Below are 12,537 nucleotides of genomic sequence, written 5' to 3'. Positions count from 1 at the left end.
GATAGATCCAGCTTTCTTTTGCTAAACCTGCCGGTGTGGGGCTCTCAAAGCCCACGCCACAACACCACAAAAGCCGCAGCCACGTAGCCACAGTTAGGGCCCATAGCTCACAGGAGGCAAGAAGCTGGAGTGATCTGGCCCAGGCAACAAGCACACGGCAAACGAAGGGGAGTGAGGCTGCAACAACTTCCCTGGGTGACCCCCATAGGGACTCAAAGTCGGGGTCACCCCAAACCACCAAGGGCTAAGGAAGGCGAGTTAGTAGTCACCCTCACAAGTCAGCCTGAAGGACACCTGGTTCCCGCCTGGTTCATCCCAGCTACGCCCGGGTTACTCACCCTGCCACCTGAAGTGAGTAAAAACCCTGAAAGACATTCTGCCTGTGTGGAGTTATTCTGCGCCTTGTGGTACTACGCACCTACATCGGGCCCTGGGGCTTGCCTCACTCTCAGGAGGCTATTTCAACTAACTGCACATACCATCAGCCCCAGGCGACCCTCAACCTGCAGTGGCGGTCCCTACTGGCCGCAATACTGAGAGTGGCGTCACGACAAGAAGAAGATCTCCTACCTGTGACCAGATCCAGCTACGTGGAGTCCCTGAAGGTAATGCACCGACACTACACCTGTGGGGCTTCACACTACCATAGAAAACAAGTGACCTAGCAGGCCTGCGAGGCCCCAGGTATGCGTCCTTGGGTTAGCAAACTTCAGACAGGCCTGCACATGTGCCTTCTTTTGCAGTGGGACTTTGCGGGCACTGCAGGATTTTAATCCATTACGGCACAATGTGTTACCGATGGTTTTCTTGGTGACAGTGGTCCCAGCTGCCTTGAAATCATTAACATGTTCCCCCTGTGTAGTTTTAGGCTGATCTCTGACTCTCCTCATAATCTTAGATACCACACGTGGTGAGATTTTGCATAGTGTCCCTGATCAATGTTGATTGACACTCTTTTTGTATTTCTTTAATTTTCTTACTATTGCACCAACAGTTGTCTCCTTCTCACCCAGCATCTTGCTTATGGTTTTGTAGCCCATTCCAGCTTTGTGCAGGTCTATGATCTTGTCTCTGGCATCCTTAGAAAGTTCTTTGGTCTTGCCCATGTTGTAGAGGTTGGAGTCTGACTGATTAACTGAGTCTATGGACAGGAGTCTTTCATGCAGGTGACAATTTAACACAACTGTCTTTAATGCAGGTAACAAGTTCATTAGGAGCGTCTAAGTGGTCTGTAGGAGCCAGAATGTGACGCCCCTGGACTATCGGGTCGTCACAGGGTATTGCACAATCTGCCCTACCGTGCAATATCTGCCTCCTCCTTGGTTGTGGGTCCCCAATTACTTGGTGTTGCCTACATCAGCTGATTAAAGTCCTAAAGTACACTCTGCACCACACCCACCAGACACACCAGTGGACAGCCTGAGTGGAATAGGGTCGCCCACTTGGGGGTTGGTAAGGGGAGGTCAGAAGTGTCAGTCAGTGGAGAGTTGAGTGTGGGAAGTGAATCAGAGAGGAGGTCAGGAGCCGGGCTCCTTGGAGACACCTAGGTAGCAGACGGTGATCTGGACCTAGTAGGACCTGGACCCCCGGTCGCAGGGGATCATAACAAAGGGCACGGAACTGTCGAGGAGGACAGCCAGCGGCCTTGTACTATCACCGGGCTGGGACCAGGGCACGACGGGGTACGTTGACCCTAGGTCAGGGAGTAGCTTCCGGCAATGTGATAATTTACCCGACGAGAACGGAGCCTTCAAGATCCGCTCTCCACCCACTCCAAAATCGGGGTACTAGCGCAATGAGGGGGATAGGGCTTTCCACAAAAACGGTCCAGAAAATCCCAAGCGTGAACCCTGAGAGCAAGCTCCCACAGTTAGCCATACTGGGGAGCGTGACCCGACTAGCTCCATACTACCGGGACCAACAAAGAAGTGAACTTAGTGCTAGGAGGAAGGTCATGGATCACTAGGCAGTACCATTGGGGACGGGACCCGAACTAGCTCCCCTCAGCAGCAGCGGTATCCAGAACTTTGGTTTATCCAGTTGTCGGTGTCAGTTTACTGGACTGAGTGAGTAAGAAAGTGACCCCCTTCGCACCCAACGGCACTCCCCAGACATCATCACCAAGTCCCCTTACCCGTGGAGGGTTCTAACACCTGGCACCCCACTCCATCACCCCCGGGTACTCTCAACTGCAGCGGTGGTACTCCACATTACCACATACCACGGGTGGCGTCACAAACTCTAAACACAATCCCCTGTAAATACCCCCTTCATTTGAGTGGCTGCATGACCCCCGGCTCCAGACACCCCTCGAGCCACTGCAGATCCGGATCCGAGCAGCCCGGCTGCAGGCACGGGGGCGGCACAAGAACACTTAATGGTTGGTAGGGGAACAAATACTTATTTCTCTCTTCAATATGCAAATACATTTATATCATTTATACAATGTGATTTTCTGGATTTTATTTTTGATTTTCTAACTCTCACTGTTAAAATTAACCTACCCTTAAAATCATAGACTGGTCATGTCTTTGTCAGTGGGCAAACTTACAATATCAGCAAGGGATCAAATATTTATTTCCCCCACTGTACATACATAAGTAAAGGTCCAGTCACACTAAGCAACTTACCAGCGATCCCAACAACGATAGGGATCGCTGGTAAGTTGCTAAAAGGTTGCTGGTGAGATGTCACACTGCGACGCTCCAGCGATCCCACCAGCAACCTGACCTGGCAGGGATCGCTGGAGCGTGGCTACACAAGTTGCTGGTGAGCTCACCAGCAACCAGTGACCAGCCCCCAGCGCAGCGTGGAAGATGCTGTGCTTGGTAACTAAGGTAAATATCGGGTAACCAACCCGATATTTACCTTGGTTACCACCGCACGGAGCTACACGTGCAGAGAGCAGGGAGCAGCGCACACTGAGCGCTGGCTCCCTGCTCTCCTACAGCACACATCGGGTTAATTACCCGATGTGTGCTGCAGCTAAATGTGCACAGAGCAGGGAGCAGCGCACACTGAGCGCTGGCTCCCTGCTCTCCTACAGCACACATCGGGTTAATTACCCGATGTGTGCTGCAGCTAAATGTGCACAGAGCAGGAGCCGGCAGCACAGGCAGTGAGAGCGGCGGAGGCTGGTATCAAAGGTAAATATCGGGTAACCAGGGACAGGGCTTCTTGGTTACCCGATATTTACATTGGTTACCAGCCTCCGCAGAAGCCGGCTCCTGCTGCCTGCACATTTAGTTGTTGCTGTCTCGCTGTCACACACAGCGATCTGTGCTTCACAGCGGGACAGCAACAACTAAAAAATGGCCCAGGACATTCAGCAACAACCAACGACCTCACAGCAGGGGCCAGGTTGTTGCTGGATGTCACACTAAGCAACATCGCTAGCAACGTCACAAAAGTTGTTCGTTAGCAGCGATGTTGCTAGCGATGTTGCTTAGTGTGACGGGGCCTTTACCATTGTGGAAGATACAATAATTAAACTACAATAAGAGCTTACAATCTACAATGGTGTGAAGTGGAGGTGACACAAGGTTCAAGAGCTTATATACAATGACGGTCCAGCCATTTCAAAGAAATGGGAGATACTGTAGATAAAGACTGCACGAGCCAGTCACCAGCCAATCTTTGTAATGTTTAAGGGTACCTTCACACTTTAGCGATGCAGCAGCGATCCGACCAGCGATCTGACCTGGTCAGGATCGCTGCTGCATCGCTACATGGTCGCTGGTGAGCTGTCAAACAGGCAGATCTCACCAGTGACCAGTGACCAGCCCCCAGCCAGCAGCGACGTGCAAGCGACGCTGCACTTGCACGGAGCCGGCGTCTGGAAGCTGCGGACACTGGTAACTAAGGTAAACATCGGGTATGGTTACCCGATGTTTACCTTAGTTACCAGCTCACACCGCTTAACTTAGCGTGTGCAGGGAGCAGGAGCCGGCACTGGCAGCGTGAGAGCTGCGGAGGCTGGTAACGAAGGTAAATATCGGGTAACCACCTTGGTTACCTGATGTTTACCTTGGTTACAGCTTACCGCAGGCTGTCAGACGCCGGCTCCTGCTCCCTGCACATTTAGGATTGTTGATCTCTCGCTGTCACACACAGCGATGTGTGCTTATCAGCGAGAGAGCAACAATAAAAAAACGAACCAGGGCTGTGTGTAACGAGCAGCGATCTCACAGCAGGGGCCAGATCGCTGCTCAGTGTCACACACAGCGAGATCGCTAATGAGGTCACAAAAAACGTGACTCAGCAGCGATCTCAGTAGCGATCTCGCTGTATGTGAAGTACCCCTAAGGGTGCAATGGAGTTTGATGGATAATTATGTTCTGAGAAATGGTGCAGGGGATATATATGAATTGACTTCGATTAGGGAGGGTACTAGCCCATCCTAAAGAGATATGTTTTTAGGGAGCGTCTGAAGCTGTGCAAGTTGTGGACCATCCTAGTTTCTTGAGCTTTTGGTGAGTTTTTACCTCGTTATTTGTTTAGCTAAAACCAGGAGTGGAACGTTCAGATCAAAAGTATAATAGAAGCATAGGCATCACTTTTGAATTTTTTACCGACTCCTGCTCTTGGCTTACAAATACTGAGGTAAAAAACTCACCAATTACTCAACCTGTGCATGTGGCCTAAGGGCGGCTTTGCACACTACGACATCGCAGGTGCGATGTCGGTGGGGTCAAATCGAAAGTGACGCACATCCGGCGTCACTTGCGATGTCGTAGTGTGTAAATCCTAGATGATACGATTAACAAGCGCAAAAGCGTCGTTATCGTATCATCGGTGCAGGCTCCGACATTTCCATAATGCCGGTGCCGCGACAGGTACGATGTTGTTCCTCGTTCCTGCGGCAGCACACATCGCTGTGTGTGAAGCCGCAGGAACGAGGAACATCTCCTTACCTGCCGCCGGCGGCTATACGGAAGAAAGGAGGTGGGCGGGATGTTTACATCCTGCTCATCTCCGCCCCTCCGCCGCCATTGGCCGCCTGCCGTGTGATGTCGCTGTGACGCCGCACGACCCGCCCCCTTAGGAAGGAGGCGGGTCGCCGGCCAGAGCAATGGTCGCAGGGCAGGTGAGTGCATGTGAAGCTGGCGTAGCGATAATTACCTGCTATCACAAGATATCGTACCTGCGACGGGGGCGGGGACTATCGCGTGCGACATCGCAGCATCGGCTTGCGATGTCACAACGTGCAAAGCCCGCCTAAGAGCTACTTGCAAAAGCATTAGTTACAATCAGGTTCTGGCTCTGTAATACAGTTAGATCCAGAAATATTTGGACAGTGACACAATTTTCGCGAGTTGGGCTCTGCATGCCACCACATTGGATTTGAAATGAAACCTCTACAACAGAATTCAAGTGCAGATTGTAACGTTTAATTTGAAGGTTTGAACAAAAATATCTGATAGAAATTGTAGGAATTGTACACATTTCTTTACAAACACTCCACATTTTAGGAGGTCAAAAGTAATTGGACAAATAAACCAAACCCAAACAAAATATTTTTATTTTCAATATTTTGTTGCGAATCCTTTGGAGGCAATCACTGCCTTAAGTCTGGAACCCATGGACATCACCAAACGCTGGGTTTCCTCCTTCTTAATGCTTTGCCAGGCCTTTACAGCTGCAGCCTTCAGATCTTGCTTGTTTGTGGGTCTTTCCGTCTTAAGTCTGGATTTGAGCAAGTGAAATGCATGCTCAATTGGGTTAAGATCTGGTGATTGACTTGGCCATTGCAGAATGTTCCACTTTTTTGCACTCATGAACTCCTGGGTAGCTTTGGCTGTATGCTTGGGGTCATTGTCCATCTGTACTATCAAGCGCCGTCCGATCAACTTTGCGGCATTTGGCTGAAAGTATATCTCGGTACACTTCAGAATTCATCCGGCTACTCTTGTCTGCTGTTATGTGATCAATAAACACAAGTGACCCAGTGCCATTGAAAGCCATGCATGCCCATGCCATCACGTTGCCTCCACCATGTTTTACAGAGGATGTGGTGTGCCTTGGATCATGTGCCGTTCCCTTTCTTCTCCAAACTTTTTTCTTCCCATCATTCTGGTACAGGTTGATCTTTGTCTCATCTGTCCATAGAATACTTTTCCAGAACTGAGCTGGCTTCATGAGGTGTTTTTCAGCAAATTTAACTCTGGCCTGTCTATTTTTGGAATTGATGAATGGTTTGCATCTAGATGTGAACCCTTTGTTTTTACTTTCATGGAGTCTTCTCTTTACTGTTGACTTAGAGACAGATACACCTACTTCACTGAGAGTGTTCTGGACTTCGGTTGATGTTGTGAACGGGTTCTTCTTCACCAAAGAAAGTATGCGGCGATCATCCACCACTGTTGTCATCCGTGGACGCCCAGGCCTTTTTGAGTTCCCAAGCTCACCAGTCAATTCCTTTTTTCTCAGAATGTACCCGACTGTTGATTTTGCTACTCCAAGCATGTCTGCTATCTCTCTGATGGATTTTTTCTTTTTTTTCAGCCTCAGGATGTTCTGCTTCACCTGAATTGAGAGTTCCTTAGACCGCATGTTGTCTGGTCACAGCAAAAGCTTCCAAATGCAAAACCACACACCTGTAATCAACCCCAGACCTTTTAACTACTTCATTGATTACAGGTTAACGAGGGAGACGCCTTCAGAGTTAATTGCAGCCCTTAGAGTCCCTTGTCCAATTACTTTTGGTCCCTTGAAAAAGAGGAGGCTATGCATTACAGAGCTATGATTCCTAAACCCTTTCTCCGATTTGGATGTGAAAACTCTCATATTGCAGCTGGGAATGTGCACTTTCAGCCCATATTATATAAATAATTGTATTTCTGAACATGTTTTTTGTAAACAGCTAAAATAACAAAACTTGTGTCACTGTCCAAATATTTCTGGACCTAACTGTACATCCGATAACCTCGATATATGAAGCAGGCTCAGCTGCTGAGCCTGCTCCATGCAGTGCTGGATCACTTCAACAATGCTTGTTTAGTGGCAGTTACAAAGGCTGCCACCCAAAGTGTTGCCCAAAAAGCTGTCATATAAAAAGTTATTTTTTTTCTCATCAAAATTACTGATATTTTAATGCAATCCAATAGATCTTATTTTGTTTAAATGAGGTCTGTCAAGTGTTGTTTATCAGTCTTATGATGAATCTGGCACTGCGATGTGGTGTCTCTTATAAATGAACACTGTGAAACAGATGTAAGCAGAATATTACCATGACCCAGGATAATGGTTGTGGTCTATATGATATATCCAAATTACAGGTTGGTCATTAATACCAGGACACGTCTTAAGGCCCCTTTACACACTGAAACTTTCTAGCAATCCCACCAGCGATCCTGACCTGGCCGGGATGGCTGGAAAGTCGCTGGTGAGCTGTCAAACAGGCAGATCTGGCCAACGACGCAGCAGCGATACGGACCTGTAGAACGACCTAGCTGGTCGTTGGGGACATGTCACACAGCAAGGGAAAGGGAATGCTATAGCACGCTGGGTTCTAAGTCGCTAACGATTTCGTTGTAACGGTGTCAAACACACCGATGCATGCTGCGCAGCGGGAAACAAAGGACCAACCAAAAAATGGTCCTGAAAGATTTGTAGCAGTAGCGACCTCACAGCGGGGGCGGTCGCTGATGCGTGTCACATACTGCAAAGTCGCTGGGGAGGTCGCTATTACGTCACAAAACTGGTGACGTTACAGCGATATCGCTAGCGATGTTGCAGTGTGTAAAGGGGCCTTTACACTCTGCGTACAAGGACTTTTTTCAAAGCATCAAGGTCAGTGGATGTTTGTAACAGAAAGATATGTCTTATTGATAAAGAAGATACCTTTGCCTTATCACTCCTCACGTGAAATGGCATGTGTTACCTAACCTGTGATACCAAGAATAGATTACATAATGATCTATGCAATATTATATCTACAGAGTTATCCCAGCATAATTTCCCACGTTATCCTTTACTTTAAATTGTGATAGTGGACAAATACACATAGTTGGGGTCATTAATTATTACTAAAAAAAGTGTGAGTGGGAACAGTTACACATTGCTGGTGCCTATATCTTTATTATACCGTGTGAGTGGAGACATACATATTGCTGGTGCCTATATCTTTATTATACCGTTTGAGTGGAGACAGATACATATTGCTGGTGCCTATATCTTTATTATACCGTGAAAGTGAGGACACATACACATTGCTGGTGCCTATATCTTTATTATACCGTGTGAGTGGAGACATACATATTGCTGGTGCCTATATCTTTATTATACCGTGAAAGTGGGGACAGATACACATTACTGGTGCCTATATCTTTATTATACCGTATGAGTGGAGACAGATACACATTGCTGGTGCCTATATCTTTGTTATACCGTGTGAGTGGAGACAGATATGTGGCGCCCCTGACCTGGTCAGGCACCACTGAGTACTGCACCCATGCTGGGGACAGTACAACACAGGTAATCCAGAAGGCTGACTGGGGTGTGGAACACAGGCGCATAGTGATCAGGTCTCACACATGTACCCATGAGAGGACCCCTGGGGATCCCAGGAGGGGGAAAAGCCTTCACCTTCACTGGAATAGTGGAGGGGGCCAAAAGCCTCCATCTCCTCTCAAGGGGTGTGGTAAGAGAGTCTGGTTGCTAGGTGGCGTAGGCAGGCACAAAAAGGGAAAAGAGAAGGAGGAGTAAACAGTCTAGAGTCTGCAGCAGAGTGTGGAGGAGTGAGGAGCAGGAAAGTGAAGCTCAGACAGGAGCAGCAGTGAAGGTCCCAGATGTGAGCCGGTTCAGAGCAGAGTCCAGGGAGCTCCGAGGAGAGCTGACCCCTTCCCCTGGGCTGCTGGAGTCTGACAGCGTCCGCGCAGTGGCTACCGACGGGGGAGAACGGTCAACTAGGAGTGCTACCCGAAACCCATCTCAGCTAGAGAGAAGAGCACGGAGTGGGAAGTAAGGAGACTGCTGGAGAGTACCAGGCCCAAACGGGCGGCAGATCCCGAAGCGGAGATAGATCCAGCTTTCTTTTGCTAAACCTGCCGGTGTGGGGCTCTCAAAGCCCACGCCACAACACCACAAAAAGCCGCAGCCACGTAGCCACAGTTAGGGCCCATAGCTCACAGGAGGCAAGAAGCTGGAGTGATCTGGCCCAGGCAACAAGCACACGGCAAACGAAGGGGAGTGAGGCTTCAGCAACTTCCCTGGGTGACCCCCATAGGGACTCAAAGTCGGGGTCACCCCAAACCACCAAGGGCTAAGGAAGGCGAGTTAGTAGTCACCCTCACAAGTCAGCCTGAAGGACACCTGGTTCCCGCCTGGTTCATCCCAGCTACGCCCGGGTTACTCACCCTGCCACCTGAAGTGAGTAAAAACCCTGAAAGACATTCTGCCTGTGTGGAGTTATCCTGCGCCTTGTGGTACTACGCACCTACATCGGGCCCTGGGGCTTGCCTCACTCTCAGGAGGCTATTCCAACTAACTGCACATACCATCAGCCCCAGGCGACCCTCAACCTGCAGTGGCGGTCCCTACTGGCCGCAATACTGAGAGTGGCGTCACGACAAGAAGAAGATCTCCTACCTGTGACCAGATCCAGCCGAGTGGAGTCCCTGAAGGTAATGCACCGACACATCACTGGTGGGGCTTCACAGATACACATTACTGGTGCCTATATCTTTATTATACCGTATGAGTGGAGACAGATACACATTGCTGGTGCCTATATCTTTATTATACTGTGTGAGTGGGTTCAGATACACATTGCTGGTGCCTATATCTTTATTATACCGTGTGAGTGGAGACAGATACACATTGCTGGTGCCTATATCTTTATTATACCGTGTGAGTGGAGACAGATACACATTACTGGTGCCTATATCTTTATTATACCATGTGAGTGGGAACAGATACACATTGCTGGTGCCTATATCTTTATTATAGCATGTGAGTGGGGACATATACACATTACTGGTTTCTATATACTTTATTATAACTTGTGAGTGGGAACAGATACACATTACTGGTGCCTATATCTTTATTATACCATATGAGTGGGGACAGATACACATTGCTGGTGCCTTTATATTTATTATAACGTGTGAGTGGGGACAGATACACATTACTAGTGTATATGAAGACAAAATTTTGTTTTGCACAAAGCCACTTCTAGCCATTAATCACACCTTTCTATAAAGTACTTTATTGCAGCAGAATAGATTATATTTTTATGAGGCCAATATGGATAAAACCGTAAATAAAATTCCAGTTCTTGACTCTTTTCTCTTACCATTTCATTACTTAGAAATAAGTCCCCACTGCGCTATAGTCCCCTTCAGTAGGAGTCACGTTAAGGATGTCATCTTTTCCATCGTCTTCTAATCAGAACGTTCAACACCCAATGTGTTTACAAACTGCTAGATATTTCTAACTGTAGTTGCAGTCTTAGCCGTAGCAGCTGATGACCATGGGAGTCATGTCTATGGCCTCCTGTAAGCCTTCAATGTGGTATTGATATTTCTTTTAAGGGATGATGAGAAATCAGGAAATCTGCTTAACAAAAGATCTCAATGCCAAACACATGGCATAAGCCATATTAATGTGTGACACTAATAGAATTCATCTGTTTCACTTTTTAGGATGAACATCCAGATGTTCCAGAAACCGCTGTCATTGGTTTTCCTCATGACATCAAAGGAGAAGGTACATTATCCTGAATATCAAAATGGCATTTACTGTCATTTATTAAATTTGAACATAGAAGGGAATATCCTGTAATGTTTTATTGCTATTTTACAGCTTTATATTTCATACATATATGATGCGCCCTCCGAGGCCTGGGGAGACTCGTTACCGGGCCGCAGTTCTGCTGCTGGGGCCCTGCGGTGGCCAGGAACGGTTCTGTGACTCCGGCGGAGTCGTTTAATAAAGATGTAGGGGATGATGGGAGTTATTTGTGATGCCATCTGTGGTGTGCAGCAAGTTTGGGTGCCGCCGCTGGAAGATAGGGACCTCTGGGGCTGATGGTGATGCAGCTTGGATGGTGTAGCTCTCCACAGGTACAACTGAGCCCCAGGGCGGATGGGGGTGGTAGTAGTCTATTATGGTGGGCGCAGGCGAGTAATGGAGCGACTCAGGGAGGCAGTCAATAGATGTTTACTCATTGTAGCCGGTTACACAAGCCGTGGACCACCCTTGGAGTGCCGGGATTCACCGTGATGGGCTCCAGCTGATCCCGGGTAGTTCGGAGGTTGAGTCCGATGCACCTTTCTAAAGTGTTCGCTTTCCCTGGTCGGCTTCTGCGCTGGCTTCGCCCTTCTGCCTTGCGCCCTCGCTCACTGAACCTGTTCAGTGCCCGTGAACCCTGTTGGGCGGCGTGGAGCTCTATCCCTTTGGTCCTTTTGGGTCACTTTCAAGTATTTCGTGTGCGGTGGTAGCCTCGGTTCTTGAAGACACCTCAGCCCCTGGTTTCACTAGGGAGCCCGTGGGTTACATCTCCTCTAGCCTGGGGACCAGTCCCCGTGTTGCGACCGTATCCTTGCCTGCGTTGATTATACAGTGGAACCTTGGATTACGATCATAATTGGTTTTGGGAGTGTGCTCTTAAACCAAGTTACTCTTATATCAAAGCAAATTTTCCCATAGGAAATAAATGAAATACAGACAATTTGTTTCACAACCCAAAAATATTTACTGCATTTATACAAACTTATTACAGTAATACAAAATAATGTACAGTATTCATATAAAATTATTACAGTACACTAATACAAAATACTGTACAGTAAAAACATATAAAACAGATTAAACTGCACGTTAGCTTACAATAGAATTATTGCTGTGCGGAAGGTACACTATAGAGAGAAAAATTATGTATAAATATCATTTTATTCTAATACAATACATAAAAAAAACACACCCCAAATCTATTCTCCCCAAAATAAGGGCAGAACTAAACAAATGTGGGGTAGGAATACTGCACAGGCAATTAGATTACAGTACAAGCAATGGTCTGTACTGACTAGCAGAATGAATGTACAATACTGTATCCACAAATGCAAATTAATAGACATGCTATATAGTATATACTGTACTATACAATGGTATAATGTATACAGTACTTATGTACAGAATGTTACCTTCAGAGCGCAATGAAAGAACGGAACCGGAAGTGTACACGGTGAGTATTTGCTCTTATTGCAAAGCATTGCTCTTAAACCAATTTATAAATTTGTAAAAAGCTTTGCTTGTCTTGCAAAACGCTCTCAAACCAAATTACTCTTAATCCAAGGTTCCACTGTATATGGAACAAGTCCATAGGGTAGTATTGGATTCCTGTGGCCTCTGGGACCCTTCTTGCTATACCTGGGCCGAGCGGTACCAGCTCCAGACCACAGGTCTTGTCTCCTCCACTCCTCGGACTAGACTCTTTCGCCTTTTTCTGACTGTACACTACACCTCTGTTCCCACTCAGCTGACTCCACCCAATGGTCTGGTTCGGGTATAATCACGCCCTAACCAGGGTTGGTGATG

At 47.6% G+C, this 12,537-nt stretch overlaps 1 protein-coding gene across 1 annotated transcript in view; it reads left to right on the top strand.

Annotated features, from left to right (window-relative positions):
• Positions 1 to 12,537, top strand: part of ACSS1 (acyl-CoA synthetase short chain family member 1) — a 171,042-nt gene that overhangs the window by 122,729 nt on the left and 35,776 nt on the right. Inside the window, exon 12 of the mRNA XM_075339418.1 lies at positions 10,644 to 10,707. Coding sequence (XP_075195533.1) covers positions 10,644 to 10,707 — 64 coding nt within the window. The remainder of the gene's footprint in view (positions 1 to 10,643; positions 10,708 to 12,537) is intronic.

Source organism: Anomaloglossus baeobatrachus, chromosome 3 (genome assembly GCF_048569485.1).
Source record: "Anomaloglossus baeobatrachus isolate aAnoBae1 chromosome 3, aAnoBae1.hap1, whole genome shotgun sequence".
Lineage (NCBI taxonomy): Eukaryota > Metazoa > Chordata > Amphibia > Anura > Aromobatidae > Anomaloglossus > Anomaloglossus baeobatrachus.
The sequence above is the reverse complement of the archived record's forward strand: the minus strand, read 5'-3'. Positions and strand labels throughout refer to the sequence as shown.